The sequence below is a fragment of the Asterias amurensis genome, chromosome 7 (assembly GCF_032118995.1).
Source record: "Asterias amurensis chromosome 7, ASM3211899v1".
Classification (NCBI taxonomy): Eukaryota; Metazoa; Echinodermata; class Asteroidea; order Forcipulatida; family Asteriidae; genus Asterias; species Asterias amurensis.
Window position 1 is genome coordinate 666,872 of NC_092654.1, and position 14,985 is coordinate 681,856.

The window sequence follows — 14,985 nt, forward strand, 5'->3', positions numbered from 1 at the left end:
CAGAATGGAAGGAATCCCACTGGGGGAAGGCTAGTAGGTTCTTGAGAAACAAAATATGTAAATTTTGAGTCTTCAAAAGCAAACTGGGAGGCTAAGTCTTCACAATTTTTTAGCTTAAGATCCCAGAGGAATGGCTGAGAGCTGAACAGAGTGAGGACATGCAAATGGAGAGAGTCCTCAACAAATCTGGACAGCTTTTTTTTTTTTTTTTTTTTGGGGGGGGGGGGGCTTAATTTGCCAATATTTTCAGGGAGGGGGGGGGGATAAACAAATAATTAACTTTATATGTAGTACAGATAATCACTGTTGTCAATTAAAATAAAGTGGGGGAATACTGCTTACCAACCAAAAGAACCTGTGGTATAAATGTCCCAAAATGGTCAATATTCTGACGTTTCAACCTTAGCAGAGTCTTTCTTGAAGGATAGATGACAATACGGCATGCATAAAGTACATAACTGTTTATGTGTGTTGTTGTCTTAATAGATGTTAAATTTGCATCGGGGATAAAGAATATTCATTTTGGTTTTTACCCATACATACACCAATGTGTGTAAGCACTGTCTACTCAGTACTCACCCAAGTTCTTTTGTGTTGTTGTCATTAATCCTTCAAGAAAGACTCTGCTGTTATAGAAACATCAGGCTATTAACTATTTTGTTGCAATTAAAAACAAGTATACCAACTTTATTTTACTACCATCTTTTATTCAACAAGTCTTTCTGAATAAGCCAACATAATCCTTAGAAGGCCATTTTTTTTAAAGGGAGCCAACATAAATTAAAATCATTGCTCAATACTCCTCATTACTCAGTAGGAATAACCAAATCATTCTATTCAAAGAGAGGAGAGAGATTCCAACAGGGTTTACAGTAAGCCAGTCCCTGAGAATGGCCTTGGAGAGCAGTCAGTGGAGCATCACTGATCCTTTTAAAAGGTAATTACTAACAAGCAGTAACAACTGTCAGATACCTTCCGGTAATATTCATAGCTATCCGTATGATACTTCAACTCAAAAGCTTGGCCAATCATTGTTCAATGCAATCACTATCTGTCATTTTATTCAATGACAAGAAAGTGATTTTCTGCTGGCAAATGTTTTGGGTATTATTTGTTTTTAAATGTTAGGGTTGAATGGACTGATCTCAATTGCTTGTATTAAAGAGCAGTTTCTATAAATGATGTTGACAGGCAATCTGACAATCTCATCAGTAAATTTCTGTACATGTCACTTAATTCTTTTAATGTATTATCAAGAACTATTAGAATGAACGCAGCAATTACATTAAAACTTCTACCAGATTTGGGGTGACTTGAACCTTTTTTATATTGCTTTTATAGTGCTACAAGAATATTATAGAATATGATAATATTTAAATATTATAAGATATTCAAGTATTATGTGAGATTCCGGTTTTGTAGAGGCCTACATAATAAGTACTAGTATTCTGGTTTCGTGTTCTGTTTTATTATATAAAGTATTATTGGACATTCTAGTATTTTCAAATATTCTGGAGGTTTTTTTATAGCTTATTCTAGATGAGAGCTTTCTAAGGTATCAGATACTCTATTATTATCTGATATTCAAGTATTCTGGGGTATTCTAGTATTCTAGGATATTCAACTGTACTCAAACAACTAGAATTTTAATTGAGTCCTAGAGGGCCTTCAGTTAATGGAATAATGAGAGGGCTTTTGAGAGTGGCTCAGATATCCAACTACATTTAGGATCCTCTCTCAGTCTTAGGGGATTTCAGGGTATAAAAGAAGAATCTCATGTATGACCATCGGTTACAGTACTGTGTCCATACTATACAGGCTCTAGCAACAGAGCTCACTGATTTGTATAAATACATCTTACCAGCCGCTCAACAAATAGATAACTCATAAACAACAACAAAAACAACAAAAACAACACACTACGGTAAATAAAAAAAGAGAGTGTACCAAAAAAAAAACACTAAGCCAAACTAAAACAATGCCTGCAAAGCGATGTCAAGATTAATTAATATCAATTAGAAGGGAAATTACCTTCATTTCCTCCCCTCCCTAAATAAGAAAATAGACCCTACAAGCTCAAACTCTTCATTTAACACCGCCTACAACTAACCCCACCAAAAAATAATAACCTCTAGGAATGTGTCGCCCCACCCCCCATTTTCCTGTTACCTCTGCTGTTCTTTACACAGTAATTTCAATAATAGGTTACTTTCCGACCCCTACCAGGGACATGTAAGCTCGGCCACAATTATCTATCGACACTGCTGTTTCCAATTTGCCTAAGTGAGAGCCCTACTGACTGCGAGGTTTTCAAGGAAACACTAGTACAAGACTGTGCTGATGATGAAGAAGAAAAAACAGAGCATCCTAGTTGGAGAGCTCGCTTACTGATGTGTGAGCATATTGATGCATTCAGGAAATGAAAGGACTTGTTACCGGGGAAGTAAAATGGGGCCAGTGATGGGGAATTCGCCGCCGACAGCATGGGACAGTGATGGTTCTATAACACTTTCAACCATGGTGTCATCTTTGCTTCAAGAAATCTGAACAATCGTGTCATCTAAATTGGTTCGCCTCATTGAATTCATTGTGGAATGTTTAAATCAGTGAAGGAGAAAAGTCAAACCATCCTGCATAATGTACTCTATATGTTGCCTCTAAAAAAAAATCAAAGTAACACTGTCCTTGTTTCTCTACCAACTTCCAAAAATGTCATTGATTAAAATATCAGCCTGGATATGAAAACATATTCATTTAACAACCAAAACAAAAGCATCCAAAATATGTAGTGAACAGGCAAAATCATCGTCCCATGCAAAGGACTCAAGGACTCAAAATACTCAAAAGGACTCAAAAGAGGAGAAAAAAACAGAAAACCAAGAACCCAACTTGTCTCTAATATATTCCACATTTCATATTCAAGTAATCTCATTTTCACCCTTTTTGTCCCACAAAATCTCCAGCCCCGTATCTTCCATCATTTCCCAACGTGTAAATATTCACAGCAATAACAACAATCGTTTCTACAATAATTGCCAGCGGATCGCCCTGGCAGAAGCGCTCAGGAAAACAACTCATTTGAAATTCTGATCAGCTCGTAAATTTTCGGTGAGCACGGCGAACATGAATGACAAATCAAAACCTCAATAGAAAGTCTACAACATCTCTCCAGCCATCAATCTTCAATTTTTAATTCATTACAGAGAGCGAATTTACCTCAAACTCACCCCTTCTCTCCTTCAATGCCACCGAAGTTCTAAAGCATAACTTTCTGTTTTCCTTGGCCAAGATTAAATCACTTTCCAATCTTTTGTTCAATTTTCCTTGATAAAATCTGCTCCTGAGGATAAATTGAAATCCTAAGGGGTCTTGTGATTGGGAGGAGAACTTCTTTACTTTTTCTTCCGAGAAGGGATGTTTTTAGCAGGTAAGTTTTGATTTTCAGGACTGACGTGGGGGGAAAAAATGCAATATATCAGTCAATAATTTTGGACATTTTTATTTCTTGTGGGGATTTTATTTTGTCGTGTAAAGTTGCAGGAACCTCCCTGATCATGACTACTATTGAATTTGTTTTGCGCTCTCTTAAAGGGCATCCTACCCTAAAATGTTGGAAGCAAGTTTCTTAACGATGTCTTAAACAAAAATGGAACAAAATATATCTTCTCACTGATTTAGCATTACCTACTGATTGAGGAACAGGATTCTGGCCTCACACTTGGTTTAAGACCAATATTTTTAATCCTACCTCAGAAGCCTGGTTTTTCCCACCAACAAGATGCTTAAATCAACAATGAATGTAGGTCAATTTATAGCTGTGTCCATTGTTTTTCTTCTGAAGGTACTATTTTGATAGTAATGAATTATTCACTTAGTATTATATTCTGAGCATACTTTCTTCTTCAACAATAGAAAAGACAGTTCTATTTTTTTCCGAGTGCATGCATAATACAGTCACAAAATTGCACATTTGTAACTCCTACTTTAAAGATTTCAACTAGCTGAAAAACAACACTGACAATTTACATAAAAGTCATTTTGTGTTAAATAATGCACAATAACAGCAGTCCAGACTCAAGTACAACACTACAAGTCCAATATACTTAACACTTAAACTGCTGCTGGCAAAATCTTGTTATACTTAAACCTTGACATTTACCTATTACAAACAAAAATCAGAAATACAACCCTTGCATGTGACTACTAATGGAGGGTAGGTATAGGGTTGAAGAGACTTGGGAAAAGCAACAAGGTTTGATTCTACAGACAAAATCTTACCTGAGTTTAGCAGTGATTATGCAGGATAAAACACCTTAGGGATGCCCTGCTAGTCGCTGATGGATAGAAGGGGGGGTTAGATTGAAGAAAGAACAAGAAGAAGACAAATCCTGACGGCAGAGAGCGAGGGAGCGAGGCACACACACTCAGCGGGCCGATTTGTAGCGATAAATATTCAGAGCTGAGGGAGTCGCAAGAAAGGGAAACAAGTGCCGTTGAGGTTAAAGAAATGAATGCAGCGAGAGGAGAGGGGGGTTTCTTTCTATGGCGGAGGTCCTTAGGTCGGCCGGCTCAATGAGCCATGAAACCGTTTTGCTGTTACACTGTTGACTGGAGACTGAATAGTAAATGGCTGTACCCAAGAGGAACACCGCACTAAGGCTCCTCTGAGATTGCACTGCAGACTTCTTCAGCTGTATCCTCCTTTCCGTCTGCTTTGTTTCCGCTCAAGAAGACGACTGCATTTCTTTTATCTACAATCTGAATAATTGCTGGTGTGGTTAGCAAACCAAATAGTTAAAACCAAGAGAACTCCAGACCAAATTACCCTTTCTTGTCCCGTGGATTTTTCTCTGAAAAGCTACCAGTAAGAAGTTAAGTTGAAGCTGTAGGTTTCCCCCGAGGGCAGGAAGAAGATATATCATAAATGGTTACAGTGTTGATGAGTTTAATATCTGAGCTTATTGATAACGTCCTTGATAAGAATGACGTCTGACACTCCACGAGTCCTCGTTGATCTTGATCTGACTTGCTTTCTTGCTCTCCTTAGTAGAAGCATGGGATTCTTCACCTCTGAAGGTGTGTATAGCGTCTAGCTCTCATGGGCAATTAATGCAAACAAGATGTGTGTTGGGGGGGGGGGGGAGGATAGGAGGGGATGAGGACAAAACAGTAAATCTCTCAGAGAATGAAGAAGGAAAGTGCATCAAGCCCTGCAGACTGAACACCAAACATACCTCGAGCGATCACAGGACGATGTGCAAGTAGAAAAGGATGAATAAATCAACTGTCCAAAGAAGGGAGACAAAATGCAAGTGTGCGTTTTGCACTCCGACCGCACTAAGAGGGCGAGTTTAGAGTATCTTTTATCTCGGCAGATGAGCGATAGACGCAGAAAAAAAACAAAAAATATTTAGATGGCTGCGTGAAAAGATGAGGCTTAAAGCCGGATGATCCCATTGGCCGGTTCTGGGTAGACTATGAGGGGGTGTAGGGTCCACAAAGCATATGGATGGTCAATTTCAGCAGACAACACCTTACAATGTCTACAGGGTAGGAACGCTACTTAATATAAGACCATCCAAGACCCCCGTTTACAGAGTGGAACACTCTTCACAGTCAGTACACAGTAAAGGCCAGCCCATTCTCTCAAGGGGTGTTTAGTTTTAGTCTGCTGACAGACACTTGTTACACATTGAGAAAAGAGTCTGAAGTGAACTAAAAACGCCTTCCTTAATAAATAAAAAAAAGAGCCTCTTCTTACCTTTGAATAATGGAGGATTCCAAATGGGATGATTAAAAATGTTGCCAACATATAGTTACCAGGATGCAGACCTCTTGTTTATCACAGACCGGTCTGATTTAGTGGCTGTAGCTATGGCTGCGGCTGTTGCTAAGGGTGTTGCTATGGGACTCTTGTACTTCAACACATGCAAATGTGACGGTCAAGCCACAGCCAAAGCCGCTAATTCAGTTAGTGGGCTTAAGTTTTGACCAGGGTCAGAATATAAGGCAATAAACCAGTATTTTGTATCTTTATATATGGTTTGCTATTGTAAACATTTTAGATTCTTGTTCTAATAACGATAGTGTACCAAAGAAGGATTATCCCAAAACACAAGGCAGTATCTGGCTGATGCGCGCAAATTGTGGGCCGATGTGTGCAAAATCGGGCTGATACAAAGGGAAAAAAACACTTTTTTTGTTCTTACTAGATTTATGATCTGACTTGCAAAAATCTTTGTGTAAAAAACTTTTAAAAGTTTTTTTAAAACTATTATTATTATTATTTTTTATTTGGCAATTCACATAGAGTACAAAGTTACACAAATTTATACGAAAAGAAGCTTCACATTGCACAGCAGAGGTTTAACAACTAATCATTAAACATCAAGTAAAACAAAACTAAACAGGCAAAACACTTGGATCCAGAATGCCCCCTAGTTTTAAGAAGAGTCCTGGGGAGAACCCTGCATAGTGAAAGGACAAACAGAGGCAAAGAGTCATTGAATTCCCTGTAATAATTTGCAGCTGCAGCAATCTTGTACATGAATTATGCAGGAGAAGTCAATCTGGGCCTGCCCGTTGTCCTACCGCGTTTCACGGCAGAACTCGCAGGCACATTGACAGGATATTCATAACGCGTAGTGTTAAGTAAGATGGCAATGGGAGAACAGGAGGTTTAGGGGAGGATGGGGACTGTTGGAAAAATCAAAGGTACTCTTTGGATGACAGTTAGAAATAATACGCTTAAAAAGATCTTCTGTCATCTGACACTAAGCTGCAGAGGTTCAGGTTGCATAACTCTTATTTGTTAAATATGTAATATAATCAAAAGATCACAGCAGAAAATAAGTACAAAAGCTATTTTCATCAACTAACAAGATTGTGACAAAAAATTGGAGATGATAGCTACCCTCAGTTCAACACGGTGTGGTGTTTTAGTAACTGATAAAGATAAAGACTTAGAGAAACTTAATCAACATCTTGACATATTCAAATTTACATTTCACTTTTACCCCCAAGCATTGGGGGTTGTTCTACTTGCCTCCTGTCCCTCGGGGTGTGTAAGAAAGAGTAAAGACATGGTCTCGTTCACACCGGCTGATATTTTGAAGGAATTATTCATCATCTTCAACACGTTATGCAGAGCTCAATTTCATAACGCTATTAGGCAAAACATGATTGCTTGACAACTTTATCTGCTTAGCATATTTTTTATAGCAGAGAACCAGTCACAGAGCAAATTACGCAGTATGTTGGCTGGTAACCCATTTCTGCTAAGTAAAAGCTTTTGATGTGTTTCATTAAATGAATTATGAGTGATTGCAAACTTAGAACTGAGTGGTTCAACACTCTTTCTTGTCATTTGACTGGTTCTGTAATACATCATCTACAATTCAATAAACTACACCACAAGACATTATCACTACCAGTAAAACAGACTTCACATGCTACAATCAATATGGAGCTGAAATACACAGTATGACTACCACAAAGTAACAGGTTACAGCAATCTACAGCATACTTCCCGAAACTTACAATATCTGTTGCAAAAGTGGACGTACGGAGACCTGTGTGTAAATTTTCATCAAATAGGCGGCAGGAACATTTAAATTAACAAGTTTCAGCGTAGAAGTTGTCTTCAAACTATAATTACTTTAAACTTTTCTTACTTCAAACAAAATATTCAAGACGAAATCTTAGAAAGAAAATGAAACATTTTCTCCACATAATAACATGCAGGCATGCAGAAATATCACACTGAACATAGGCCGAGTTGCTCATTTCAGGTCAAGAGTATTTTCTCTGACTTCGGCCTTAACACGAATGTTGCGTTTCATCAGAAAGTACCTAAAGACGGTTCTAATGCAAGATAGCTCTTTATATTTCAGACACGGCTCTGACATTTTTCAGTCCATCAAAAATGATTACGACTCTAATTGATTGACCCAGGTCTTGGTAACATTTCTCCAAGAGAGAAGACAGCCTGTGAGAGAGGAGCGCAGAGCGCAAACCCCTCGGCCATGTCCTGTTGGCCGTTTAACGCAAAGTGCAATCCCAATTTGAGGTTGACATCCAGAACTCTTGATGACATCTGACAGGTTTCTCAAGGTGCAGAACCATAATTAATGAAACCTCATGCAGAACAACGAAGAGAATTGGCCAAATATACACGACTTTTTTTATGGTAAAATTTGTTGCATTAGCATTTATAATTATTCCATTCTCTCGAAGACGAGCAGAGAATACTGTTTGAATGTTATGACTACCTCTATTCCTGTTCTGCTTAGAATCAACACTTCCCGCAAAAGATGCTTTTTGTCACTCGTAAGCTTATTTGTTTAAGATATCACGCCACATTGATAACTCCTATGGCTGATGGTCCAGTTGTCTTTACTTTTAATGCCATTTTAACAATCCTAAGAAGTACCTGCTTTTGTTATGTGACATCTTAGAAAAGCTAAGCAGGCTCACAAGATATCAAAGAGAAATGAAGAAGAGACAAAAATGTCTTACCTGAGGTTTCTGATGTGACCAGATGACTCAGGGGAACGAGACCCTGTACAGGCCCAGAATGATCCGGTGATAGCGCCCTCACAAGAGCCCAGTCAGGTTGCGCAGATAGCCTCTCCAGCACCTCTACCGTCTGTCCCTTTTGTACTGAGATCTCCTGGGCGTGGTGGGCGTCAAAGTCTTCAAGGACCACAACAAATTCTGAGCTTTCCCTCAAGTCCTGAAGAAGAAGTTTATGAATAAATACTGTCATATTTCCCTTAAAACGTAAAGGGCTTGGATGCAAATACCAATAAAACAATTCTAAAAATATTAATAGAACCCCCCAAAAATATTAAGACTTAAAATGTTATTTTAAAAGTAGAATTTTAATTAGTGGAGCAAAAAAATAAAAAAAAAATAAAAAAATAAATTAATTCCTACAACACTTTCCCCTTAACTCTTAAAAATTCTCATCATGCTGAGTTGCACGTACGCCAATCAAAGCACTCACATTGTATACACATACATACACACCACTTATTTGTTTACACGAGTGTTTTAAGCCTAGACTATCATGTATCAACTTCATACTCTAGCCTGACAGAAAGCGAGTATGATGGATAGAGGAGCCTTTGAAGATACTCTAGGTATGTCTGGACATTTCCAAATCTAGGGGTCAGGACAAACAAATCAGGGGTGGATTTCACAAAGAGTTAAGATTAGTCTCATCTCAAGTTACTATGAATTACTCGCCCTAACTTAGGACTATCCTTAAGTTTTTTTATTACTCCTTAGGAGTCCTAGTACATTTGCCTCCCAATTGGTGATCGTGGCAGACAGTAGCCGAATGGGACACTGGTGCTAGAGGTCAATATGTACCTACCTAACTCACAAATAAATGAGAACTTTTTTAATGCGTTTATATACAGAAATTTGAATAACCAATAAGCCTGACAACAATCATTGGTTAATTAGAAGCAACAATAACACCACTCAGATCTGTATACTAGTGTGAGATTGGTTCATCATGTGAGATTTTATAGGACAGTAAACTCATTACATTAATTCCACCATAATTTGCAAGTCCATGTAGCCCCTTGAACCGAGGTTATTTGCATACCCTACCAGGTGAAGGGCACTAGGGGATTTCCTCCCCTTACGCTGTTGCGTATTTCCGGCCCTAAATACAAAGGTACTCTACAACCTGCACTCCAAGCAATGTGCGCACATGTGGGCAATTTTTCTTTGCTGTGTTCTATACCGACTACGTCATATATATTGGCAGACAAGAATGGTTACCGTATTATGCCTGCGAGTTGTTTTAAAGGATGAATTTGGTAATAAAGACTAGAGTACGTAGACTGTGCCCACAGAAATGGAAAGGAGGACAACATCACATGTTCAATTCATGTGGTTTGATTCATTCCAATTACACTTTGTTTTTGGAATTGTTCAAAAACAGGACACTTCTTGATAATCTGATTTTAGATTGAAGATTTCATGGTTGTTTTATCAAGTTTATTTTGATTAAAATAAAATCCAAAATTCAGACACAGTCAAATGAGTTCGTCAATTTAACCAATGTTACCTCTAAAAGTATTGATTTAACCATAATCCGCATCTCTAGTTGTATTTTCACAGACCTTATTCTAGTATTCAATTCCTTTGGAATAATGTCTACGACGGATCAAGAATTATAAATTACCGTCCAAACCCTGCTTGGCCCCAGAGAGCCAAGGGAGACCAAGTAAAAAAACATGTAATTTAATACAGTTACTGATACAATGGCTGCCTAGGTCTCCCCTAAATCCTTTCCAATTTTCATAATTCCCAATCAGAGAAATTGAGCAAAATAAACCCCCTCCCAACCTCCCCGCGGTCTGATTCCGTTCTAAAAAGAAAGAGACACAGGCCCACCCCTCTAACGGGGAAATGGAACATGCCATTCATCAGTTTATGAATATCGAAGAATTTAATAACAAGAAAGGCTACGTTCAATATAGAGCGAGTGCAATTCATTTACGTTGCTCCACTTTTAAGCAGACTTTTGTTGTAATATAGAAGAACGCAGCAGCCATATTGTATTCATGGTTTATTCAGAATGTAAATCACTTAGACTGGAAGCAAAGAAGACAATCAAAAACAACTAGAATGTGACACATTGAAAATGCATACAAGTTAAAGTCATGGTCAAGTTTCCAACATTTCTTAATTATATCAATTCAAAATGTAAGATTTTTTTTTAATTGGATTTTATGTTTGATTTTGTCAAAAATAAAAAATAAAATGAGCCTGACTGTTATTTCAACCTACTCTCTATGTTAAAACATTAACCGAATCAAACCAAAACAAAATATCTCAATGAACTACCTCAATACCCTGACATTTACCTCTTACTTGAAAGTTAAATGTCACGTTGGTAATATATACATGTAGAGTACTAGCCATCACTAAATGACTGGTCCGCCCAGGGAAGACAAATCAATGCGCTGGTTAAAATGAACAGCTTAAATTAATACCCATTTGAAAGGCTTTTGATTTATAATAGGGCTTCAAGGTTGTGTGTTTATTGGTGACGGAAGAGATAAAATGCAACTGATAAAAAAACGGTACTCATTTGTTGAATTCTTTTCATGTTTTTCTTTTTTCTTTTTTTTGCAACAGCAGTTAAAAACCAAAGAATTATTGTGAGACTCATGTTGCTCCTTCTGTGTTGTTATTGATATTTGAAATAATTATAACTCATTTGTTTATTTATGAATTGTTATTAATGTTTTACTTTTTATTTTATTCATTTACTTATTTATACATTTGTTTTAATGGGAAAATGGTTGGACACTATTTTATTGAAAAAGGTGACTCCTAATTGTTCGCTTGCATTCCCAAGTCATCACGTGCTCCATAAAACCTCACTTGGTATATGCACTATATTTATCAAGAGATGGAGTTAGGTTCATCGGAAAGTTAGTAACCATACGGTAATTTTAATACATCTCTTGAAAACATAGCTGGCAAATACATTATATTGACCTTTTCTGATCATGTACATTGACAGTGACTCTCTTCAGCACCTTAGATTGACCCTTCGTAAAAAATGTTTAGTATACAATATGCCTACTTCAAGTCATTTTGCATCATTCAAATCCACTTGAGTGGCAGCGAGGGACAAAATCTTGTTACAGGATTAAACAAAATATACCAAGAGGTGAAACTTGAGTTGGCTTTTTTATGTACTGTGTGTGGGATTCATCCGGTGACATACTGCAGTTTTTTATTATTCCTGTAGTGATTCCTTTTATGTAGAGAGGATTCATGTACCATTTGTTGAGAGACTCACAGCCAAGCTTTTACTTTGATGGGGTGCTTATTCTATGAACAATCCATTGTGTGCAAAAAAGAAAAGATTTTGAGAAGAGAAGACTCTCACTTTATCTCGTGCCAAGATTAATTTTTTAGGGACTTCTTCACAATGAGTCTTTTTCATTTATTAAGTGTGTCTATAATGGGATTGAAAAGATAACAATTTGTTTTCGATACTTCTGTTTTCGACATCTGATTTCAAATCAGCTGAATTGCAGGGGAAACTATAAGTATTTATAAAATCAATATGAAAAAGTAAAATGTTCTTCATCCAGTGTTCCCCCAACTACATGTCTGTAAATGATATTTTTTAAATCAAAGATCAAATCAATATTTTGTTGTTTGTAGGTTACAAACACAGTTAAGATCTGCAAAATATACAAAGATCTACTCCCCAGCCACAATACAGGGTGTTCCTCTCCTACCAATAACCACTTCTCCCCTTTAATAAAAAAAACGCCATATCACTGCTTTTCCCCCCGATGAGGTATATCCAGATAAAATACGTAGTGATCAATACTCCCTTCTGGTACTGGTAATATATCTTACCCATCCACCCGTGCCTGCCAGCGCCCGCCACTGATGTGAATTTTGTGTTCGCTGAGAAAAGAAAGCTGGATTAGGCTTGAGATATCGAGCAAAAATAAGGTCACCTTGGACATGAGAATTATAAGAAATGGACATCATCCTTGGCTCGCTCTCTCTTTCCTCAAGGCGGTATTTGTTATCTTCATTTTTGTTGTTGTCAGAGTCAAGGTAATTCTGTTACAGCGCTATTCAGATGGCAACAGATTAAACAAATTGTTTTCTTAAAAGGAGTTACTGCATCGATGGAATCAATATTTCATGAGGTTAAAAAATATATATACAAAACAAATATATATTTTGTGAAGACATGATATTATTATTGAATGTGGAATAATGTCTTAGGTTGTAAGCATTTGAGTTAACATGGAAATTCAACAAATCCCAAAACATTCTTTTATAACCAAGTACCAGATATTATTTTAAGGAGACATACGCCTTTTGGCGATGGTTATTTTTTTAATTTTTATGCTCTCCTGGGCACCCCACTGTTGTTTTACTTTGTTTTCTTAAATATTTTTAATGTGTACATGTGCTTGTGAATGTGATTGCCCGAATAAATATTATAAATATTAAATAGCACCTGTGATTTACGAAATCAAAGTTTTGCTGATTCTAGTGGTTTTCTCATCCAACAGTTTTGTTAAATCCAATGGGGTTAGTGCTGACAAAAACTGATCTGAAACTAGGATCCAAATTTGGGGAATCAAGCATTTTCCCCTTTTGGTAAACGTTGTAGATACAGATTGCTAGGAGCTTCTGGGAATGGTATCTCAGGAAACTTATGTAAGTAAGATGGAGAGTATTACTTTGTTATACCTGAAGAAAACAGAACAGTAACCTTTTTTCATGAATCTTGCATCAAAAAGTCTGAATTTAGATAAAGGTCTGAAAAGATTTGCCCTACAGAATTCAAGCAAACTGAAAACCCAATTTCAAATTCGACATCCAACTTTTCTCTCTAAACTCTCACCATCAACTTGTAGGCGTCGTAAGAATAACACAGAGCACTATAATTGCTACTTTAGTCCATCGAGACAAACGACGCACACAAATAACCATAACAGATTGCCAGATCTACCACAAGCCCTGTATGCATAAATATTAAAGCATCCTTCCAACTCAACCAGATAAAACCCCCCACTGCCTATCCAGATGAAAATATCAGAAGTCATGCCTTCAAACAACTAGATGTGAAGGGTAGATTTTTCAATCCAACCTCAGATTATTAATCAAGCCTGGCTAACCGTCCACCCTCTCCCCCCCCCCTTCCACAAACCAGCAGCGTCTAGCTATATTCTATAATAAATAAACATAGTGAGGTAACCAATGGCTTACATCCAACGTCAGAAGCATGAGCAATCCCAACATGCCCTCAATTTGATTTCCCGAACAGTTGGTGTGGGCGCTGGGAATTTGGACGATGGCTCGGGATGTGAATTGGTTATGACGTAAGCGGAAAGATTCTTCTCTCCCCCTTTTTTTTATACTGAGAGGGGGGGGGGAGCAAACTTTCCTTTATGCTAATCTGATGCTATTTTAATCAGAATGAGTTGATGGACAATTGCCGGAACTGTTTTCAGTTTGGATAAACTGTGAGATCATTATTGTCTGTGACGGTATGAAGAGACGGTGACGGTGTGAGAGGCTAAAGGCAAAGTGATGTAAATTTGATTCAAATATTCTTATCATACTCATAGCTTCACTTACCCCACAGGCAAGGTCTCCCTTTCAGACTTGTTCACACAAGAAGTTATTATTAGTCTTCAATTTGTTCATAAAAGCAACAATGTTTATTTTACATTTAGGCAACGTGACGGAATGCTGACGACAGTTATTACGTCTCTCAATTGCTTTCAGACCAAAGTATTTCCATATCAATAAAGAGTAGTACAAAAGAAATCCACATTGATGTGTCAATTCCAAATAAGGAATCTCAAAATCATATGGAAGGTCATTTGAAATACACCATTTTTTAGTCATTATTCAGTTCTACAATAACACAAAATCCCATTTTAAAACATTCCTAAACTCTCACTTAGTCTATTTTATTTATTTATAAAACAAAAAATTAAAAAACACAAAAAAAACACAGTGTTGTTCTTCCAGAATCTAAAACAAACAAAATGTTTTCAACCCCATTTCCACCTGATCAGAGCACAAAAACTTGCTAAGCCCAGTAAGCTTGGGCGATATCGATTTATTTTATTCACGATATATCGCCGACAATATATCGCGATATTCGATATAATCGCGATTAATGAAATTTGACATCATCAGTCTTAAAACTCCAAGTGAAAGTTGTAGAAGAGACAGTCCTAGTATAAGAAAGGTGTTCTAATGACCTATTGTTCTGGTTTTACTCCAAACCTATGGGGTATCAGCTAGCAAATACACCGCGATATTTAATCGATATATCGATATATCGCGATTATCGCGATTATCGCGATATATCGATATTTCGATTAAAACCAAATCCATCCGATATCGAAATTGTGTCCAAATTAATATCGCGATATTCGATAATATCGTGATATCGCCCAA

General features: G+C 37.2%; 1 protein-coding gene across 6 annotated transcripts in view; it reads right to left on the reverse strand.

The window, feature by feature from the left end:
• The window catches only part of LOC139939962 (kalirin-like), a 192,827-nt gene that overhangs the window by 91,015 nt on the left and 86,827 nt on the right, over nt 1-14,985 (reverse strand). For all 6 annotated transcript variants that reach the window (XM_071936132.1, XM_071936130.1, XM_071936131.1 and 3 more), the window contains one exon: nt 8,518-8,734. In XM_071936132.1, coding sequence (XP_071792233.1) covers nt 8,518-8,734 — 217 coding nt within the window. The remainder of the gene's footprint in view (nt 1-8,517; nt 8,735-14,985) is intronic.